The sequence below is a fragment of the Nannobrachium achirus genome (genome assembly GCF_963921795.1).
Source record: "Nannobrachium achirus genome assembly, chromosome: 20".
Taxonomy (NCBI): domain Eukaryota; kingdom Metazoa; phylum Chordata; class Actinopteri; order Myctophiformes; family Myctophidae; genus Nannobrachium; species Nannobrachium achirus.
Window position 1 is genome coordinate 19641285 of NC_137827.1, and position 24041 is coordinate 19665325.

At 43.3% G+C, this 24041-nt stretch overlaps 1 protein-coding gene across 1 annotated transcript in view; it reads right to left on the reverse strand.

Moving 5' to 3' along the window:
* Positions 1–24041, reverse strand: part of LOC308305985 (ryanodine receptor 3) — a gene marked incomplete at its 5' end in the record, with an annotated part of 342849 nt that overhangs the window by 60083 nt on the left and 258725 nt on the right. The window contains 13 exons of the mRNA XM_080750884.1: positions 614–670; positions 856–907; positions 3308–3417; positions 6664–6760; positions 12596–12708; positions 13132–13266; positions 13825–13884; positions 15438–15608; positions 17228–17320; positions 17693–17780; positions 21890–22130; positions 22771–22928; positions 23599–23764. Of these exons, the coding sequence (XP_080607010.1) occupies positions 614–670; positions 856–907; positions 3308–3417; positions 6664–6760; positions 12596–12708; positions 13132–13266; positions 13825–13884; positions 15438–15608; positions 17228–17320; positions 17693–17780; positions 21890–22130; positions 22771–22928; positions 23599–23764 (1541 nt within the window). The remainder of the gene's footprint in view (positions 1–613; positions 671–855; positions 908–3307; positions 3418–6663; positions 6761–12595; positions 12709–13131; positions 13267–13824; positions 13885–15437; positions 15609–17227; positions 17321–17692; positions 17781–21889; positions 22131–22770; positions 22929–23598; positions 23765–24041) is intronic.

The window sequence follows — 24041 nt, forward strand, 5'->3', positions numbered from 1 at the left end:
TTAGCTTTAAGTATGTTTCTTAGGAACGTTCACTTTATTTGAGTATTTCCATTTCTTGATAACCAGAGAACTTCTTCCTCCACTGCCTAAATGTGAGCATGACTCACATTAGTAAGGGCCCTTCAGATGAACGGGAGGCTCTCTCCATTCCGACATGTCGCCACTCCGAAATTGACTTCTTATTGTCGGAGTGGCGACACTCCCATGGGGGTTCGGTTTAGGGTTAGGGTTAGAGATAGGGTTAGTGTCGGAATGGAGACATGTCGGAAAGGAGACATGTCGGAGTGGAGAGATGCACTCCAGATGAACAGCGGTTACCGCAGGGGCTCCCGCTAGGATCAGCGGCCAAAATAGCCGCCCGCCTCTCATTGAAAATGAATTACTAGGAGGCGGTGACCGCGTACTGTCTGGAACCTACTTTAGACAGGTAAAATGTGTGAATGACTCATGAACAGAATCTACTATATACAGTAGTAGACAGATGAAATGTGTGAATGACTCATGAACAGAAGCTACTATATACAGTAGTAGACAGATGAAATGTGAATGACTCAGAACAGAAGCTACAGTAGTAGACAGATGGGAGAAGTGTTGCTGCAGCAGCCTAAAGCACCTCAAATGTTTTCTCTTTCCCTTCCTCGTCATCCTCTTCCTCGCCTTCTGCACAACTCTGGGAGAAAAGAAAGGGGGGGAGGGGGGAATACAGACAATATTAATCTTAAAACATGGTGAAACAACGCATGTTTTGAACATCAACAGATTAGAGAAGTCATCAAGTCGTCATGCCTTCATCTTAAAATGTGGTGAAACAGTACAACATCAACAGATTAGGGACGTTATAATGCAGTACAGTACCTTTGCCATCATGTCTGCATAGGCAATGTACAGAGGATCTTCCTCTAAGGAACTAAATAGAAAAAAAGAGACACGTGATTCGGTTGTTAAAACCCAGGGGTGTATGGCAGGAGACAAAAAATATTCTGCAAACAATTAAGTCAGGGGGTTCAGAAACCTTTTCATCTCAGATCCCAAAGATGTTTTTGTTGTAAGCCCCATGGGCCAAATGTACAGAAATACATTTACATCTGAAAACTCAGCTCTTCAGACTCCACCTTAGCCCATAGTACTTGACCTACAGTATAGCATTGACAACATTGCACTGCAGTCTTATGCAAATGTTAAAATGTAATTTAGATGTTACGTAGACAGACAGCAGGTTCATTTGTTGACCTGGCATCATATAGTTTGTATAGTTTGTGTAGGGAATACCATACTGTTTAGACCATACATGGGCAACTGGCAGCCTGGGGGCCACATGCGGCCCTAACCTTCACTTAATGCGGCCCGCAGGTTGATGGAGTACTGATATTTTATTGATTTCATCTGTTATAATTCCAAACATGGAAAAATTACCCGCTTTAATTACTCAGTCTATATTAGTAGCTATATAACTAGTATTAAAATGTTATTGTATTTTTCATGTCCAATGTATTGGTATTAACGTTAACATAAGAACATATAAATGCATTTGAAATTTTTTTTAAAAGAAGAAAAAAGTTACTTTTCAGGATTCCAATTCAAAAATAGCAAGTCTACAAGCTCAAAACGCGTCGCACGTAGATCGGCTATTTTTGCTATGTATATGCATTGTGGCCCTCTGGAGTGAGGGTGAAAATGTAGTGGCCCTCTCCATCATCAAAGTTGCCCACCCCTGGTTTAGACAGATGCTATCACAACCAAAAAAAAGGAAGGGGTCCCATCCCAGTCTTTGGGAAGAACTTAATTAAGCAACCAACGGAGAAGCAAAATTGCATTTCCGGCAATTGTGATCGAGCGCATTGTACAGTGGTTCTTAACTGTACTATGCGGTGGGAGCCCCACATGATTTTGGGGGTCCCCAGATGACAGTGAAGTGATAATTTAAGGACTTTTAAGAGAAAGAAAGAAAGAAAGAAAACTATACTATATAAAACTATACTATACTATATAAAAATTGGTCAAACATTGGCCAAATTGTCAAATAATATAAGAAAGAGACAAACATTTTGAAAATAGCCGATCTACAAGTTCACAACACCTCGCAACACGAGGCGTAATGTAATGCCTCAACTCCTACTGTATACTTCCCAGTGCTTGTCAGGGTGGGGGGGTCCACAGTTCAAATATAATTATTTTGGGGGGTCACGGCCTGAAAAGGTTGAGAACCACTGGTGTAGTATACCAGCAAGCAATCAGAAAACAATTGGGTTGTGCTTGTGTGTCATGTGTCTCCTGGTGCACAATGAAATGTTACTTTAATACGACAGTTTATCAGCCAAGGTCCACGTCCAGAAAAATTACCCAGGCACAGATGGGACGCTATGAGTGCCAGGTGCACAGCAGTGTGTGCACGCGTGCGCGCGTGCGTGCGTGCGTGCGTGCGTGCGTGCGTGCATTACTATAATTGTGAAGGCCAAAGAATTTTCAAAATATACAGTGGGAACAATATTTCCCTGGTCAACAAAATAGAAATAGTAACGTTGTTGCATGGTTAAAAGGTTAGGTTTACGCTTTGGAGTTTTCCCAGCCGCTGTTACACACAAAACAAAAGCTGATCAATAAGCTCACGACTCGCCAAAGCATGGAGCATTATAATTATTTTCAACTTTTTTCATTTATTTGGAAAGTCCTCACAAGTATAATAATACAAGTGTGCATGCATGCATGCGTTAGGGCATTCACGAATACTGATTTTTAGTATTCGAATTATTCTACCTCAAAGTATTCGAATAGTCGAATATTCGACAGGACTGGCCAAACTCGTAACTGGTAGTAAGCAAGAGGCGGACATTGTGAAAATAGCCGATCTACATGCTCACAACAGCATGTAGATCTGCTATTTTCACAATATTTATCTGCGGAACCGAGTGCTTGTCAGGGTGGGGGTCCCCAGTTTATATATGTTTATTCTGGGGGTCACGGCCTAAAAAGGTTTGAGAACCCCTGGTATAGAGCATTAACAAATTCATCCACCAGGGGCATTGACAACTCATTCTTATGACTTCTTATCTAGCCAAGCTTCATAAACTATATATTTTTTAAAGAGAAAACAAAAAAATTAAAAATAAAAATACGCGAATATTCGACTTCGATGAACAACGTCGAATAGTGACTTTGATATTCGAATATTCGAATATTTGGTGAATGCCCTAGCATGCGTGGGTGCGTGCGTGCCAGCTTGCCTGCATGCTTGCCTTCATGCGTGCCTGCGTGCATGCCTGCGTGCGTGCCTGCCTGCGTGCGTGCCTGCCTGCGTGCCTGCGTTTACCTGCACTCTGTGAGAGCGTTGTGGCTGAAATGCAAGATGAGCTGATGAAGAGGATCTGGCTGTTTGTCCACCTCCTCCTCCTCCTCGTCCTCGGCTTTGGGCTGCGTTTTCTAGGCAACAACCACACCAGTGAGACAGACATAACAAGGACACGGCCAATCACCTCCCAGGATGTTCAACCACACAGCCAATCATCTCCCAGGAAGACGCCATGCAAGGCTGAAGGCTCAAACTATTACACGAGCGGAGCACTTCAGAGTCACTGTGACATGTCACATGTTCCCCAATTAGTTTTCCCCAAGGGCCGAATTGTCTAGTTTACCAAGCCGAGGGCCACAACATTGCAGGGGCGACGGCGGCGTTCCCGCTACTCCAGCGACTGCGACAGTTCAGATATCGTCGTTGTCGGGTGAAAACGGGTGAAGCCTCCGCCGATCATCAAATTATTGACTCAGAAATGTGACTTAAACAAAACAATCAGCATAATTTCAAGGCTCCATGGGGTGAGTAATCAATAGAAAAAAGTCATTTTGGGGGTGAACTATCCCATTAAGCAGAATCAACTCTCAAAACTTCCCCCCCCCCCAAAAAGTAAGTAAAATAAGGAATCTGCGCTGGTGAGGACAGTGTATCCGTATTTAATTGAAAGGTCATTTTATTGTGCTTCACTTACCTTGGGGGAGGGGGTTGTAATAGATTGGGTTAGCAGTAAGATACAAGAACATAGCGTGCAGAAAATACAAGTAAAGGGCCCTGTTAAAATACGTTTCAGTGTCAACGTGCAATAAGTGCATTCTATTGAGATTTGTACAATGTCAGACATGTTTATTTGCACAAGAATGGTCACAATCTCACATTGTAATAAATCTCATTAGAATGCACAGTGACACTGAAACGTACAGGTAAGGGCCCTGCCCCCCCATACACAACTTGAATGGAAAAACTTGAATGAGCGCACACACACACACACACACACACACACACACACACACACACACACACACACACACACACACACACACACACACACACACACACACACACACACACACACACTGTACGCCAGCGGTTCTCAAGGTGTGGTCCGGAGAACCTTGGGGGTCCTTGAGAATGTTCCAGGGGGTCCCCAGGTAGATAGAAACCAAACGAACGCTTACAGGTCTGTAACTCTTAGAGTGTACAAATGTATACTCTCAGAGTTATGGGGGGGGGGGGGGGGGGGGGAGTCCTTGAAAGTAAAACATTTGAAGAACCACTGCTGTACACTACTGTCACACATTCACACAGGCCAGCCAGGTGGCAGAGGGTGGCAGGGCATGTGTTCAGCAGCAACGCAAGGAAGGAAGGAAGGAAGGAAGGAAGGAAGGACAATGGTTTTAAGCATGAGATCTCCATGAGCCCAGTTTAAACTCTACCATAGTCTGCTTTAATTACTTACAATAATTAAGCCCTATTACAATTTTGTCGTTGTCGGGTGAAAACCTTGTATGTCCAAAACCGTTCCGATTTGTATTTTTCATTTAAAAAATGATTTAAACTAGTGAAAACAGCAGATATATTGCGGTGCGAGGCGTTGTGTGCTTGTAAATCTGCTGTTTTCACTAGTTTTGTGCGGCAGCCTTGTACGATGAAGCAGGGCGAAAGAACATACAAATTTGAAACTTGGAGATACGAGGTTTCCACCCGACAACGACGATTTGCAAGGGGGGGGGGAAAGATCAAAGATAAAAAATTTAAATGAACATCACAATGTGTCGCATATCACGACAGTTTTTTATATTTTCTTGGGATTTTGTGAAAATGTTAGGAAACTGTCACCAATAAATTATAATGACATGGCCAAAAATGCATCTCAGCACGACCCGATGCCATCTTGTACAGTAGATCTGCTATACTTATGACGAATGTTTGCCCCAAAAAGGGACGCTAGGGTTCCCGTGGTCAACAGGCAATCGTGGCAGACAGACTCCTTTTCTAACTAGAACGGCTAAGAACGGCCAGATGCTGTTAACACTATACTGTATATTCATTCAGAGACCCAGTACAGATGTCTCACATCGCAACTATTTTAAATAATATATATTCAAAAAAATAAGAAAATGATTTGATCAGTGACTGACTTTTTTATATACAGAGAGTTTCACTCTTACTGCTGTTGCTGCTATGACACCTGAATCAATAACCATTTATTTTAATATTTAATGTGAAGAAAGACACTGCACCACTATAGGCACTGCAATGCCACAATACTGCTTTCACAACAACAAATGCCTCAAAACTACATGACAGACAGAATTAGATATTTAAACCCTTTATACTTAGTTGACCAGTGTCCCGATAGGTCCTTTCCTTGTTTCCCTGTACAATAGATATCTTCTCTCTCTTGAGACGTGTTGTGAGCTTATATCTATGGCTATTTTCACCGAATGTTCACCCCACTCTAGGGACGTTATGCCTCGTTTCTACTATGCTATCAAGCTATGCATGATGTCTGTAAATAGTCCATTAAATTCTATGGGAACCTCCGTGATCTCCCATATCCTCCTTCTGCCCTTCAAGCCGAGGGCCACAACATTGCAGGGGGCGACGGTGGTGTTCCTGCTACTCCAGTGACAGTTCAGATATCGTCGTTGTCGGGTGAAAATCTTGTATGTCTAAAACCGTTCGTTTTGCATTTATCATTTTAAAAATGATTTAAACGCGGTGCGAGGCGTTGTGTGCTTGTAGATCGGCTGTTTTCACTACTTTTGTGCGACCACCTTGTTTGATCAAGCAGAGCTTTACTTTGCAAAAGAACGTACACACTTTGAGATAAGGGTTTTCCACCCGACAATGACGATATACTAGTGTTGTTGCTGCTCTTATACCACCATTATTACTGAGGTTGGTGGGGGCCAGACAGTAGCCCCCCGCGGGCCGCAAATGGCCTGCGGGCCGCCTATTGGGGAACCCTGGCATTGTGGAAACGAGGCTTTGTGGTCAAGAAAGATTGAACAGCTTCTGTCCATTTCATAAAACCTGTATAGCCAGATGCTCCGCTAACCCCGCTGGGACAGGGCTATGGCTAGGGAACCATCATGCCACAACACTTAGCTCTGGCATCAGCGGAGCGTGATGCCATGCGGTGCCCAAGGCGGGCACACTGTACGGTCGGTGCACATACTATATTCTAATACTATTCAATCTTGTAAAAAAATTGCTGGAATCAGCCTTGTCGACTGAGGAACTTTAATCCATGAATGTGGCACCACAACACAAAAGGCGGCGGCGGAGGTCGAAGGCCCTGCGATCGGCGGGAGAACGTTACGGTGGATATAATCTACATTCTGGCACCGTGGGATGAGACGAGTACTTACTGCAAGGTCCTGCACTAGCTTCTCTTCAAAAGAGTACTCCTCTGCCTCTATCCATATTCTCTGATAGGCCAGGAGGAAGAGGTTAATAGAGCGATGCCTGGGGAAGGGAGCGAGAGGAGATTAAAGCTGTGTTAGTCAAGTTAGGAGCCCAGGAAAGTAGAGTTACTGCCCGGTTAGTGTAGTCAGTGCACTGGCATGTCCAACTGGTCACCTTGCACGATGGCTCTCAAACATTTTTCATGTCGAGGACCCTCAAAATGAAATTCAAATGAAGACAATAATTTGATTACAATAAATGTACCCCCATTGATTCCGGATCAGGAATCAATGGGAGTAAATTTACTAAAATCTAATTATTGTCTTAGGAATGGGACAAATTAAAAAATATATATTATTGAACTCAAGTCTCCATGGCATGAGTAATCAATAGAAAAAAATCATTTTGGGGGTGGACTACTCCTTTTAGGTCTGCATCAGGGCGAGAACAAATTGGGGTCTGCCCGCTGATGCATATCAAGCTGGGGGTCTTGGAAAATTAAAATTCTGAATATTGCAAAAATCTAGGTATTCCAATCCACTACTGCAACAACCCTGATACAATTAGTTTACTTTAGAATCAGAATCTGTGTATTTTAGCGGGTCCCCAACTAAATGATTGATAGTTAGGAACCAAAAGAACCCAAACAGGTCTGTTAACTCTGACAGTGTACGCATGGCAACAAATGGAACCTAAGGGGTCCATTTGGTTCCATTTGTACACTCTCAGAGTTGGGGGGGGGGGGGGGGGCAGAGGCCTGATGATTAACCCTCTAAGGCCCACGGTTGTAATATTACAACGTTTGTATTTTATCCAAAAAAAGGTTTAAATCATTTTATTTTAGCTCCCCCTACCACCTAAACACCACCATTGGATTCTATTGTTTAGTATTACAATGCCATTGGCCACAATATTTGCATATAAATACCCCCCACAGGGGCTGACATTCACACCCGCCACACCCGCTGAAATTCCAGAGTTTTGACGAACAACATCTCACTTTTTCAGCTATACCTCACAAAAACATAAGTAAAATGCCTGTACTATTTTTTTTGGTGATCATTAGAATGTCTAGAACATGTACATATGTTATTATTGTGAAAAATATCCCCCATATGTAAATTAGAGCATGATTTATGATTTTTGATTTATGGCTATAAAATCTTACAAAAACATTTTTTTGAAAAAAACATTACATTTTCCTCTGATTAAGACTCCTACAACACCATCTGATTTTTTTCAATTTTTTATTTCAAGTATTTCTTAATGCGGGCCTTAGAGGGTTAATATTGTTTTCTCTCTCAACAGTAAACAAACCAACATAAAGTTTAAGTGTATATACAGTAGAGGATATCTAAACATTTCTAAAGTGACAATTTAAGGACTTTTTAATACCTCTAGAATTACAAATTAAACATTGGCTAAAATGTCAAATATCAGAGGCAGAAATTGTGAAAATAGCTGAGCATGTAGATTTGCTATTTTCACAATAGAACTGTTACAAAATGTTATGCCTCAACTCTTAGTGCTCGTCAGGATGGGGGGGAGCCCTAGTTAAAATATGACTATTTTGGGGGTCGCAGCCTGAAAAGGTTGAGAACCACTCGTTTATTGGTCCTACTCCTAGGACAGAGTATATTATGTTCAAATACAGGGACAATGACCAGCGGAATTACCAGTGGGAGCATTGAATTACAGTAGCGTTAACAGTTGTAGCACATACCCTGGCTGGAGGAGAGGGCTGGGGGGGTTGGGGGGGGTTGGAGGAGGAGGGGAGGGGGGGGGGGGGGGGTATGGGAGCTCATACAAACAGGTCAGCGTTCCATTACCGTCAGCATGGAGAGCAGACTGTCATAGTCTGTGTTCTCATGCATTGCCTCCGCCCACATTTGTCGGAAGGCTTTCAGGAAGTAATTATTAGTTGTGTGCCTGAGGAAGACGAGGTACAATGTATATACAGTATATATGTATTAGGGCCGCAACAATCCAGCATTTTCTTCTATGCGATCGATTGCCTTTTCGATTAATCAAATAATTGAGTTAACGCATAAGTTATTATGCGTGTACATATTTTTAATAATCAATGAAATCTGTCTGATTTACCTCTTAGAACCCTATTTTATGCTTTGTCATAAAACAGTGTCGCGCAAAAAAAGGAGAAATTTCTGCTGAACCACAAGCCCACACCTGTTGCAACACTGCGACGTGTTGTGAGCTTGTAAGTTGTATTTTCAATTTATTAAATCAATATAGTGAGTTTGATAAACTGTTGCACCCCTACTATATACAGTATATACAAACACATATAGTGTGGCGTTCGGAGAGGGAGAAAGAAAAACAACAACAGTCTAAATAGAGATAAAAAAGAGACCCATGACAGATTGTATATACATCCCTACCCCTCACAGAGACAATAGAAATTGTGAGAATGAGATAACATTCTTTTTCTTTTTTTTTTTTGCTAATCCGTGTCTCAATGTTTTCCACCAGAGGCGAATAGGACCACAGTTCCTGAAGAGTCACACTGTGAAGGCAACAACATCATGATGATGAAAACAGCAGCGTCAGTTCAGCAAAAGCTAAGGTATGGCAACATGAATGGTGTCTTGCACGCCCGAAGGCGCGCGTACAAGACACCAGTCATGTTGCCATACCTTAGCAACAGGCACGATGAATTTATTTTAAGAAGTACATTACATTTTTCGCCCTGTAGCTAAGGTATGGCAGCTGCCGTACCTTGCCATACCCAGTTGACGCCTCTGCATGAAAACCTTCAACGTGTAGTAAAACTGACGTGAGTTGGCTCTGTACTTGGTCTGCAGTTGTTTACTCAATAATCCCTTTGCCAGAAATTGCAGAGCCACAAGCTCGCACTGTGTCACTTTGCGACACGATGTGCCTGCGTTGTGAGCTTGTAGATCGGCTTTGTCTGGCAAATGTTCCAACCAAACAGTTGACGCTAGGGTTGAATGCCCCAATGCGTCAATTGGGTATGGCAGGGGAATGCAGCTGCCATACCTGGGTCCAGGGGGGAAAATAAAAGTTACTTTTAAATATAAATCCATTAATGTCTCTTTGTCTAGCCTATCTGTGCTGCTTATTATGTTGTTAAATTACAGTAAAATAACTACAAATGCAAACGTAACAAAATGGTCACTTTAACAAGGTATTATAATTATATTATCCACACTTGTATTCTCCCCATCTTGACAAAATGGTATATTCCCAGGTTCCGCAGGTCAGCTGCACAGGTGCAATGCATTATTGTTAATTGTGGCAAGTTTACTAAGATACCAAGTTTCAGCCGATCCCCGTGTTATCCTCCCTTGGGATGGGTCTGTTATCACCCCTGTCATGCCTTGGCCAAGGCTCAGTAGTCAGACTACCAACTACCAGGAGCTGGTAGTTCCGATATCACCCATAGACTTGTCATTGCAATGCGCATGCGCCAACGCACGTTCTCTGGAATAACGTACTGGTGGCTCCCTGTGAGAATCGAACCCGGGTCTGAGTTTTACTAGTCCCATGCTCTACCAACTGAGCTAACGAGACGGTTGGAAATCGCTCGTTCTTTTGTCTGCTCTTATTTTTGACAACGTGGATACTCCTTTATTTGAGCAGTCCCCTGGTCAAAATTTACTATTCTGTCCATAACGGCACATAATTCGGTAACGCCGCTGAGTCGGCTCAGGCGCCGTTCGCACCGCTCGTCGCGGCGACTCGGCTTCGCTATCGCTCGCCTCGGCGGCTCCTCACGGGGCTCATCGGCGCCTGAGACGGCGCGGCTCCGTCGTCTATAGTGGCGTGAGCGGTAGCGTCGGGTGGCTGATGTCACTGGGCGCGGTATCGAATCTCGCTTCGGGAGCAACTTTTTTTTTCTTTCTTCTCGGCTGATATTAAGGTTGATATTGGGACTACCCAGCTACTGGTAGCTGGTAGTCTGACTACTGAGCCTTCTCTAAGGTATGACAATTTTGATAACAGTCCCATAGCAAGGATATGATAACACGTGTATCAGGTGCAAGTTTAGCTGCACTTGGACAACCGTTCCAGGCTGCCATATCCAGCCCTGCAGAAACCGTAGAAACCCGATTTTTCGAGGACTCCCATCTTTGCCATACCCTAGCTTTTGCTGAACTGACGCCTGCACTGCCTTCATAATTGTTTTCTTCCCTACTATCGCTCTCTGCCCGGCCTCCCTGTGATTGAGTTACAGAGCAGTGGGCCATGAAATTGCTACTGTCCTCTCTTTCAATTCCCAACAGCCGCGGGGGCAGCCATTTTGTCCTACAGATCGGGGGGAGGGACGTTGCACATTAACGCAGGGTCAGAAGAGGGTGGGAGGAGAGGAGTGGGATTGGTGAGGCTCGGAGAGGAGGACGCCCGGCGCGGGTAATTGGCCAAGAAACACAAAGGAGATGCCACAGGTTGAAGGATCACTTAAAAAGTGGAAAAAAGCAACTCACGTTTTACTTTAGGCCTAGAATTATTGAATGCTTTAACCAGTGAAAAATATCAGATATACAAGCTCACAGCGCGGCACCGAGTGCCGCGCTGCGAGCTTGTAGATCTGCTATTTTTGAAAAAGCAGTGAAAATGTGTGCAAATCTTTGAATATATGTATTTTCAAAGCGAACGTTTGTAACTCACATTTTGCTTCTGGGGGCTCCCTGGAACGAAATATTTTGAGATGGGGGTCCGTGGCCAAATATATATCATTTTGGGGGTCCTTCACATGAAAAAGTTTGAGAACCACTGACATAGTAGTCTCTCAAGAACAGAATAACTGAGCTCCAGTTAAGTGAAAAGGACCTTTTCTTTGACGATGGCTAAACCAGATTGCTGACATAGAAACATAGGTTTTAAAAAAAATCACGATTTTTCAAAAATAGCAGATCTACAAGCTCGCAGCCCGGCATTCGGTGCCGCGCTGTGAGCTTGTATATCTGCTATTTTTCAATAATTAAAGCATTCAATAATTCTAGGCCTAAATGGGTTAAGTCAAGGTATCAATACTGAACTGTAGAAATACAGTGCTTGTTCTTTTCTGTAAACAAATGAAAACCGGATGCGGTCATTGAGAACCGGTTATTTCCGGTCCCAAAACCGGAAGTGCTTTTTACAAGGTGTAATCGGAAACCGCGTAGCGGCGATCAAAGTTGTTGGATTGTTTTAGAGTTAATCTAATTCATTAAATGGTCGTCAAACTCGTCACTGGCGTATTGGACAGCCTCCAAAACTCGTCAAACTTGTCATAAGGTAGTGGGTGAGTAAAAAGTAGGCCTATATACTAAGTTGGATCTATTGATCCAATCCAGAACACAATCGATGGATTGATCATTACAAACAAACGTGCTCTGAAAATGCACCTGTAAAAAAAAGGTTGGTGTAATAATAGCACGACTTGAGACAAAAGTATGGAGTATTACTAGCAGGATATGCAGAGAACTTTAGAGAGGCAGGGGCTGACATTTCTAAAAGGGCCTTTTGGTGAAAATATCAAAAATCGCCGACCTCCAACATCACAACGCATCGCGCTGACGCCTTGTAAGCTTGGAGGTCAGATATTTTTGGTGCTTGATACCACACTGAACTAAGCATAATCAATACTGGAGATGTGGTGTACGGCATGGATTTCTACTCAGAGAGGACAACATAAGATGCTGCATTCAAGTTCAGGAGAGTTTGGACATTATGGACAAGGCAATTCTCTTTAATGATGCCTTCAGATATGGCATGGAAAGATGGGATTTTCATTTCTTTCACCATAGTGAAAACTGCATTCATGGTCTGGAGAGGGCACTTTTTACAGACGGGTAAAAGGGCCTTGCACGTGCCTGATTACTAGAGTAAATACTAGAGTAAAGACAATGAGATGTGTTATTAACTTATTACCTGGGCAGGTTGTAGAGAGGAGCCATGCGGAAGCACGCCACCACCGCTCGTTTCCTCTGCTTGGAGAGAAGCTTCTGCCAGACACACTTCTTAGACCTCAACGGCTGCTCCACCTAGAATACCATGGAAATGAAACCCTATTGTATAGCCCGTCATACAATCAGGGGTCATCAAGCTCTAAACACGGCTACTTTTGCTGTTTTATTTTTGTGGCGCTGTAGTATGATCAAGTAGGGCGTTAATTTACGGGAGGAAAAAACACAAAGGGCGAAAATAGCAGATCTATGTAAATCGGCTGTTTTCACAATTTTGCCTCTAATATTTGACAATTTGACCAATATTTAATTTGTCATTTTAGAGGTATTAACACTCAAATTGTCACTTTTTGGTGCAGATACCCTCTATAACAACTGTATGCTGATTTGTTTACTGTTGAGTGAGAAAACAATGTTGCACATTTAGTTAATCGTCTGGGATCATTTGGGGACCCCGCTGGGGGTCCCGACCCACAGGTTGAGAACCTCTTCTTCTCTAACCTGCTCCAGGTTGAAGACGGCAGCAGAGATGCTCTGGATGCGGTCCACGGTCCTCTGGGGGTCCGGGGTGGCGTCCATTCTCACCACCACGTCCTTGTACAGGTTGAGCTGCCACTTCACCGCCGGGTCCTCTGACTGCATGGACACGCACGCGCACACACACACACACACACACACACACACACACACACACACACACACACACACACACACACACACACACACACACACACACACACACACACAAACACAAACACACACACACACACACACACACACACACACACACACACACAGGGACAGAGGGGGAGCAAGTACTCACTTTGCTTGTTTTTGTTGTTTCTTGTTTCTGTTTTTTACATTTTTTCTTATTAAATTGCTACTCTGAGGGCAGCATGAATGATATGCATAGACCAATGTTAAATTGCTGCTCTCACCTGAGGCCGATTCTACAAATGTCTTAAAAATTAAAACAGTTTAAACGTAGGCGATGCGTTGCTATATCAGCGGTGCTCAAAACCTTTTCATTTCAAGGACTCCCAAAATGATATGTACGTATTAGGCTGCGTACATATATGTACATATACATGCATGTACATATAGGCTGTGTAAAGTAAAAAATAGCAGATTTACAAACTAGTATATCTGATATAGAAATAAGGAAAAAGAAAGCTTTAATTTCAGCCAGCTTACCTTTTCTTGAAGGTGCAGATTGTGCCATATGTGGTCTTTCACCTCGTCATCTGTGTCTTTCTGTTAGACAGTAAAAAAAAAGGGGGAAAAAAGAAAGAAAGATTGAATTATTACAAAACATGTTTTATATTTTTCAATAGAGGGTATGCACGTGACATCATCATCAAGTTATACGTGGGTATGCCTACTGAGTGGCAAAACATATACTTTCTGGCCTTCACAGCCCATACATCCAAACAGAAAAGTCCTATCTGGTTGCATTCAACAACGTTAAATGACATTAAACTCACTTTGCCACTCACTTTGCCGCTTGATTTGCCACTCGATTTGCCATTCACTTTATGCATGCGCATACCCTCTATAGCCAACATATAACATAGGCACCGGAGCCGGGTCTTTTTGGACCGGACTGCCACCCCACTTTTCAGGCTATCGACCTATTTCTTCTGTCTTTTGGTCAGTTCCCCCCCCCCCCCAAACGGAGTTATGGTCCCAATGTCCCCATTGTCTTTCTAAATTGCTGCTGGAGGTTGTTGCGACCCCCAGTCACTCATGCTAATTGCTTCCAATACACAAGTCTGTCTGCTATTACATGTTCAACCGGTTCTGATGACGGCCAGGCTGCAGTGGTGTAAAGTAACAAATTACATTATACTCAAGTAGCCTACTGTAAGTATAATTTTGAGGCTTTCTCAGAGGCAAGTATTGTAGGCTACTTTTACTCCACTACAAATATTTGAAAACAGCTAAGTTACTTTGCAGATTTCGATTATTATAAAGGCATACATTAACCAGTTCAGTCTCTATATTTAGGCCATTAGAAATAAAAATACAAGATCACAATGCGACACTTAGCTATAATTGTGAGCTTAGATCTGCAAAAATATTTGTATCTATGGTAGGCTACATTTGTGAAAACCTGTGAAATGGGACATTCTGCAAATGACTACGTTGTATTTATACAGTACATTTTGATACCAAAACGTCATTATGCAAGTACATTTTGGACATGGGACTTCTAACAGAGTATTTCTACTTTTAGTTACTTAAGTAAAACATGTGAGTACTTTTCTTTTTTCTTCACTGATGGCCAGGCAGCTAATCGAGCGTCGGCTTGCTCACTCTCTCTCTCCTCACTCACTGTAGTTAGTGCCCAAAGCAGTTCATTTCTGAGTTCTTGAATTTCCCTTCCTTTATTCACATTTAAAATTAATTGATTTTCTCGAAAATACATTGAGCGTAGCAGAGCCCTAGCTCATTCATACTGCCGAGATTACAGAAGGCATAATAGGCCTACAAGTTAGGGCATAATAATTAATATTGAAATAAGAACAGCAGGATAAAACGAGTTATGTATTGTGAAAAAGTTTAATTAAATTCTTTATCCAGAGCTACTTATACAATTGTCATCTAACAACACATTGTGCTAGTGATTGTGTGATAGTTATACTAAAGTCCGAGGTGTACGTTTGGTTACGGTTATGACGTCACCACCTGGCCACGCCCACACCACCGTCCCCTCACTAATTTTTACCCCTGGCGGCGCCTCTGGTCACATCCGTATTGACATTTTGCTGACAAGAAGCCGAGGTCAGGCGGGTCTGGGCTCTCACCAGGAGGTAGCGGGTCTTGGCCAGGGAGATGAGCTCCTGGTCCCCCGGCGTGCACATGTTGAGGCCGATGGGCAGCATCTTCTTCAGCGCCGCCACAATGAGGGAGGTCTGGATGGAGTAGAACTCCCCACGCTTCTTCTTGTGCTTCCTCTCCTGGTCCTGACCTCCAGACTGGACACAAGCACAACCACGTGTTTTTACACCGACCAGTGGCGTCGGTTCAGAAAAGGCTAAGGTATGGCAACATGACTGGTGTCTTGCACGAGCGCGAAGGCGCGCGTGCAAGACACCAGTCAATAGCTGCAGAGCAGCTATTGACTGGTGTCTTGCAAACTGGTGTCTTGCAAACTGGAGCATTTAAGCCAATCAGCTGTCAGATCATACAGCTTGTAGATCTGCTATTTTCACTACTGTTGTGCAACACTTTTGTATGACGAAGCAGGGCTTTCATATACGGAAAAGATATATAAACATACAAATTTTAAACTTGGAGATACAAGGTTTCTGCCCGACAGTGCCGCTTTGTTTGTTGGTTCTTTCAAACAATCAACAGAGACATTCCCGCTGTCTGCCAGCGCCGGCCTGGCAGAGGGATTGATGACACCACGGAATGTTTGCTGTGTGAATATTTGTTGATGGTTCATCAGAGAACGGATGTTAGTTTATGTCTGCTGTTTAGTGTTTGACTTCTGTAATGCATGCACACACACGCAGACACATGCACACATAGACATTAAAGGGGGCTTGAGCCCCTGCCCTTTTACCCGTCTGTAAAAAGTGCCCTCTCCAGACCATGAATAAGTACCGAAAATAGCCGACCTCCAAGCTCCAAGAGCTTGGAGGTCGGCTATTTTCAATATTTTCACCAAGAGGCCCTTTTAGAAATGTCAGCCCCTGCCTCTCTAACATTCTCTGCACGTCCCTGCACACACTGATGGACGTGCTGGCAGTGGGGAGCCTGAGAGCGGCTAAAACCTGATTTACACTCGGTTGCGCGTTGGTGTTGTTGCGTGCAGCGAATAGCAGATGAGCCTCACAACGAGTTTGTAGATCTGCCATTTACCGAGCAAGGCACCACCGGCACGCGACTGAAGTATAACTGAGGCTTTGCACAGGGAGTCCCACGTGGATAGAGCATCTTTAACGAGCTGCCAGATAAGTTTAGTGTAAAGCTGCAGAATTAGGAAATAAACTCTGGAATGGTGGAGAGTGTATGAGTAAGTCCCCCAGTCCCAGCAGTGAGCTCACACACCACCCCACTTTGGGACTGAATGTAAGCTCCAGGATTCGGTCACGTTACCATTACAGCACCATTCCTGGGTTTGATGCACCGGTAGCATGGGGGAATTTATTTGGTTTATTTTACTTATTCACAAAACACCCTATCGCAAAAGTAAAGGCTGTCCTCGACTAAAGAAATACTTGCGGCTAATAGTCATAGGAATTTCTATTTGTTGTTTTCATTGGCAAATGTGTGTGGGCATACAATCACGGAGAGACCTAGCATTTTCGGGTTTGTAAGGCTGAACATTCTAATGTTGATTCCACAGTAGTTAGGCTATTGAGGCAGTGTGATTATATACTGTATACAGCATTATGCATAGAAAAAGCATTACAAATAAAGTAATTATATAAATAAAAGTCTTGGTTATCTACGGCCAAACGGATTACTAAATTGATCCATCGATTAGAGTGGGATAGCCCTAGGTACAGTATGCACAAGGTCTGTAGTACATTTCCAATCCACAAACACATACGTGCGCTCTTCTTTGCCTCCAAAGAGCCCTTACCTTGGACATCTTGGTCTTGCTGTCCCCAGTCAGAAATGACAGGTTGTTGATCTCATTCTGCACCACAAAGTTCTGCTCTTCCCTTTTGAAGTTCTGAAACAAAATCGACAGTGGTGAAAAAAGTATTCAAATGTTTTACTTAGGCAAAAGTATCAACACTGCAATGTAGAAATACTCTGTTACAAGTAAAAGTCCGGAATTCAAAATGTACTTGAGTAAAAGTATCAAAATGTACATACAATAAGTACCAAAAGTAGGTAAAAAAAAAAAGTAAGTACTCATTATGCTGAATGTCCCATTTTAAGTTTTCAAATGTACAAAAATCCTTTGAAAGTAGCCGATCTACAAGCTCTAAGAGTGTACCCTCTCAGTGTTATAGGGGTCCTTGAAATGAAAAGGTTTGAGAACCACTGTCCCGTTTCAACTTGCATGATGAGATTGAGATGTTTAAAGATGATGACTCACATGTGATTTACACCACAGGATGAAGATCTCTCCCACCATTCTGAAGAGCTCGTTGGAGTCAGCGTCTGGCTCCTTCAGCCATCTCGACCTGCAGCAGTAAGAAGGGAATGGATGGAATCAGGCCTGGAATTTCGTCATTTTAGGGGCAGGCAGGGCCACTTGGCCTTTGGTGTTGTCCATTTTTTGAGGGCACAAATGCCAAATGCCAGGGCAGGAAGGCCATCAAATAAAATCGGATTTTAGTCCATTGAAATAATTTGTTGAATTTAAGGGTTAGGGATGATAACCTAATCTGCATTCTGCAGTGAAATAGATATACATTAGGGTATTTACAATCTGATCCACGCTCAGGCCTGCACCAATCAAAGTCACTGGATTGGTTTAAAGATGGGGACTCGGGGGAGTTAAGATTTCAGAATCTCAACAAAAGACACTGGTGTCTACATGACAAGAAAGAGTGTCTACTGTCTACATATTGACAAGAAAGAGACAGAGGAGAAAGTGATACAGTCAGCTGGGGCATTAAGGCCAGTGTGGCTTCAGGTCATGCCATTGGTTTGAGGGGCACAAGGCCAAACTGAGGGGCAACGGCGGCCATGGCTTTCATGGCCTCCATGAAATTCCTGTCCTGGATGGAACGATGGAATCCATTGATGGAATCCATTTCATTGTTATCAAACATGCAGTTAGGAATGTTAGTAACAGGCATGTGCACACATAGACATCAAAGAAAGGGGGCTTGAGCCCCTGCTCCTTTATCCATCTGTAAATATGCCCACTCCAGACCATGAATGCCGTTCTTACTATGGTGAAAGAAACGCAAATGCCCTCTTTCCATGCCATTCCTGAAGGTGGCATTCAAGAGAATTGCCTCATCCAAACTCTCCTGAACTTGAATGCAGCATCTTATGTTGAAAGAATTGCCCTCTCGGTGTAGAAATCCATGTCGTTACGCCACATCTCGAGTATTGACTTGATTATGCTTAGTTCAGGGTTGGTATCAAGAACCGAAAATAGCCGATCTCCAAGCTCAGTTGTGAGCTTACCGGTCTGCTATTATCAATATTTTCACCAAAAGGCCCCTTTAGAAATTTCAGCTCCTGCCTCCCTAACATTCTCTACACATCCCTGTGATGGAATACATTGATGGAATACATTCCATTGCTATCAAACGTTCAGTTAGGAATGTTAGTAATGTAAACAAAGACACATGGACCAGAAGTGGAGGGCTGGGGGCGGACCAAAACAACAGCAGAGTGCGCTGTTTTCTCCTTTTTCTTCCACCGATGGATTCCCAGATTTGGCAGAATTAACCTTGAATCTCTATGTTTGAAATGTGATTTTTGGTAAAGCAATGCCCTACTTCATTATACCAGAGTGTCACACAAAAGTGGTGTAAATAGCAGATCTACAAGCTCACATGGTGATCGGCAATTTTACTTTTTTTTGTGATAATAAAAAGGACAAGGATGTTTTCCACCTGACAGCGACAATTTACCTCTCCTCGATCGTCCTAACAAACATTACATAATGATAAATGATTTATACTTTAGTAACCACGAAATCCCTGACCCTCCGGAGCTCAACACTTCTTCAAAAGAACGCCATTAAAAGTTGGGAGTTGTGAAGAGCCAGATTACTACTGAAAAACGGAAGTGATGTTAAGTAAAAAGTTTTTTTTCTTTTGAAGACTACTGAGTTCTTACCCTGGCTGTATGAAAAAGGGGTAGGATATGCACATCTCCACAGTTTCTTTAAACACGGCGCTGTGCTGGACCCAAAAATAAATCAAGTGAAGAAAAAGGGAACGTCTTCACACGATAGGCTGCTGTCCCGTCTTTTTGATTTGATTTTAACCAAACAACGTTTCGCCCCTTGCCGGGCTTCCTTTATGTGAGCAGCATATCGTGTGCAGACATTATCTTTTTCTTCATACCCTGACTAAACATTTCAATATAAACACATGATCCCACATCCAATCCTTCAGCACATTGTTCTACAGCAGCGCTGCGGCCCGCACCGCCTGTCTGTGCGGCCCGTCATGACCATACCAATAAAAATATGATTTTTCTAAGCCTGGCAAAGTTAACGCGCAACGCAAAATGCGGTGATGTTTGAGCCTCAGTGGACTCCGTAGTCAGGAAGCGAATGCAGTCAATGCACAGAACACAGCCTGAACACAGCAGTGCGGAGATGCTGGCGGCTGTACAACGAGACGGTCAGACAGACAAACCTGCGGAGATTTTGCAGCAGACAACCACAGTCGGGCTCACTGGAGTGGAGACGCATGACGGTCGTGCGATATGAACGCTCGCGACCGTCATGTTTTAGGCTAGTGAAGACGTCCTTGTCTGTGCTTGTCTCTGCCTCCGCGGCTCCGCCAGTCAGCACCGACATACAGTGCACACATTCCAACAGATCGTAGCAGCCAGGGAACTATGCTTGTACACCAAATGGGGAAGTTTTCTCATGCCAATAATGCTCCTTTTCATTAATAGGACGGATTTAAAATAAATAGACGTTTATACTTCTTATTCAATCACTCAAACCCCAGCATCCCTATTCTTGGGGGACATTCATCAAAAAATAGCCGATCTACAAGCTCACCTAAAGATGCATTGTGAGCTTGTAGATCGGCTATTTTTGGTTAAGAGTTGTTGTTTTATGGAAAAAGTAAAGTTCAACTCAGCCAGTTGTACTGTACTTGTAAAACATTTGATGCTTTGAGCTTTGTAATTTAAACACAACTAACTGCTCATTGAAGGAGATTGACCAAAAATAGCCGATCTACAAGCTCACAATGCATCTTGTGGTGAGCTTGTAGATCGGCTATTTTTGGTGAATGTCCCCCAAGAATAGGGATGCTGGGGTTTGAGTGATTGAATAATAAGTATAAACGTCTATTTATTTTAAATCCGTCCTATTAATGAAAAGGAGCGTTATTGGCATGAGAAAACATACCTTTACATTGCCAAAGTTCACTAGCCTTGCATACCCACTTACCCAGACACAGGGGCGGTTACAAAACGATTGAACCAGTTCTGTTAATTTTCACTTCACATTTTGTGAATAAAGCCTAATTTGATCAAATTCGATAATTTCTTCATTCCATCCATAATCTTTTGGTTCAATGAGGTTTGGCATGGCTTATATAGATGGAAATGTGGCTGTTTTCTGTGTGTTTGCTTATTAAGCTTGTCATGAAGCCTGTTACAAAATCATTGTAAACGTCCAAAATAGGACCGTCATTTTTAGGTTGCGGCCCTTTGGACTTTAGGTATTTTGCTGAGTGGCCCCTGAGCCTTCCTAAGTTGAGTAGCCCTGTTCTACAGAATCTGTTCTTCATTAAGAGAATGTATAATGACAGATTTTAGAATGTACTCCACAGTTACAAAAAAGTCACTCAATTATAGCAGTGGTTCTCAACCTGTGGGTCGGGACCCAAATTATTTTGGGGGTCCCCAAATGATGAAATTAATGTGCAACATTGTTTTCTCACTCAACTGTAAACAGACCAACATGATGTTTAAGTGTATAGAGGGTATCTGTACATTTCTAAAGTGACAATTTAACTCATTGACTGCGACCACCGGAGGAACTCGAAAAAATTGCTATGTCTTTCACTGCCTGTCTTCTCTTACCTTTAAACGTGGGCGCTAGAGTTTCCATCGTGCACGTCGGACACGGACTATGCATCGTGTGTGTGCGGGTAGTTCATCAGCTTCAAAACAAAAAGAAATTGTAAAAATCCGTCCAGCCGTTCCCTATTTGTAAGCCGTGTTGTATAAACAGAAAGCTAACGGCCCCAATAGAGGATGGACCATCCCGCTTCCGGTTTCTGCCTCCATGTTAATCGGTCCGTCCCCATAATGGGTCCGTGTTGAAACCGTTCGCTGAGGATTAGTTCCGGCCTATTTTAGTTCCACTGCGATAAAGCTTATTAAATTCTTGGGTTCCTCGGGCCTTGCAGAGAATGGGTTAAGGACTTTTTAATACCTCTAAAATGACAAATTAAATATTGGCCAAATTGTCAAATATTAGAGGCAAATACATGCTCACAACGCCTCGCATATGATTATTGTGGGGGTCGTGGCCTGAAAAGGTTGAGAACCACTGAATTATAGCAAGGATAATACTCTGAACGAGGTACTTTTCCCCTTTCCCCCCTGGTGGTGCACCACCGCGACGACAACACACCTGTTGTTGTCCACGTAGCGGATGAGCATGGGGTAGAAGGCGTACAGGTCCCTGCAGAGCACGGCGAACTCGTCCAGGATCAGCAGCTCGGCCTCCTGGGTGTCGCCCTTACAGTCGGCCTTCAGGAGCTCCTCCTCCGTCACCACCTTCACCGTCTTCTTCCTCAGCTTGTCCAGCGTGGGCAGGAACTTGGACTTCAGCAGGTCGGCGCGAGCCTTGCTGATGATCGGCTGCACGTAGACTGCACACAAAACCAACAGAACCGAGCCAAAGGGAACCGCAGAGGAAGTCAGGTGACTCGTTCTTTTCAAATACATTTGGAAAAATCGCTGCTATTTGTTCCCAAAACGTTTTGTACCAACTACCAAGTGACTGCAATTTAGGCAGCTGCCGTTGCCTAAACGTATATAACTAGCACTAACAGCAAATAGATGGAGAGGAAAGGAACTGGTTGGAATAACGTGTTCCTTCCACGGGCTACGTCCTACCGGGGAAAACTCCCCTCTGTCAGGTGATAAGAGGCGGCCTGCACACTCCTTATGCACTGAAGGAAGCAGTTCGGGGCTCTCCCCAGGTTGGCAGAGGGAGAGTACAGTAGCGCCCAGGTATTACAGGTATTCCAAATTTACTTGAGTAAAAGTTGCACTTAGTTACTTTCCACCACTGAGCTTAATCATCAGTGATTCCCAAAAGAGAAATTAGACCCAAACTAGTCAAAACAGCAGATCTACAAGCTTTTTTGGGAATGTTTTGAAATAAAAATAATGAAAAACTAAATGTAGGAAACCAAAAATATTAAGGTACCCACAAGTCCGCGACCCACACAAAAGGGTCCCGACCCAGTGAAAGGGTGATGATCTACATTACAACAGTGAAACCACCTGCGATTCTCTTCATCCAGGAGGCCTCGTCGATGCCCAGGTTGCTGTTGAGGATCTTCAGGATGTTGCCCAGGATGACGCTGAGGTGCTCCGAGGTGACCGTGGTGCAGCACACGCTGCCCCCGCTGGCCGGCTGGTTCTCGGGACCGCGCTCCCACCTAGTCAGGGGATATTAATAACATCTGGGAATACATTCCTTACCAAGAAACGTCTTCAGTTCACCAGTGTGTGTGTAAAGGTGTCTGTCTATTAACACATCTAACAAAGTTTGAAATTCAAAATTCCTAGGAGATTTTTTTTATTTTTTATTACACAAGAAAATACCCAGAAAAAAACTGCTTTGCGTAGCATGTGAGGGGTCAAACTAGGGGTTTGTCATGATTCTGAATCCATTGCAAGCATTTGTTTTTCAAAAAAAAAAAAAACATTCCTTGGGTTAAAAACGGACCCACAAAACGATGGTTTAATGATGAGTCATCAATTTTCCCAGTTTTGTGGGGTCCATTTTTAGCCCAAAAAAGGAATGTTTTTTGTGCAAAACAAATGCTTGCAATGGATTCAGAATCATGACAAACCCCTAGTTAGACCCCTCACATGCTACTTAAAGCAGATTTATTTTCTGGGTATTTTCTTCGTGTAGCATAGTGTATAGAAAGTCAATGGGAGCCCAACTTTCAGCAGCTGTACAAGATTCTCCTGGGAATTTTGACTTTCAAACTTTGTTAGATGTGTTACTAGACACCTTTACACACACATTGGTGGAGAAATGTCTTGGTAAGGAATTTAATCCCAGATTTGACATTATTCTGATACGATTCTCTGACTAACCAGTAGGACAGGTAGTTGCACAGCATGGGCAGCACCACCTCGATGACGTGCGGCATCTCCGTGTAGCGTGCGCCCGACGCCGCCATGTCGTTGATGTCCCTGATCAGGCCGTCCAGGCGTGGGATCTCGGGACACATCTCCTCGACGGTGTCCGGCAGGCCTAGGACTAATAGTGGCGCCGAATATTGATAATAATATTACATCTTTGGTGTCCTTTTAGTAACAATTTAAGGTGACTGTAATCTAACCTCATCACAAATGTGCCTGCCATTAACTCAAACTCTGCCATCAAAATACCCCTTTGTACCCCTTCTCTGCCATGCCCGTAGAGCCCGTAAATGTAATAAAAATGAATTAAAAAACATTTTTTTATCGAACCGAACTAAAATAGGCCGGAACTAATGCTCCGTGATCGGTTTCTACTAGGGGTGTAACGATACATT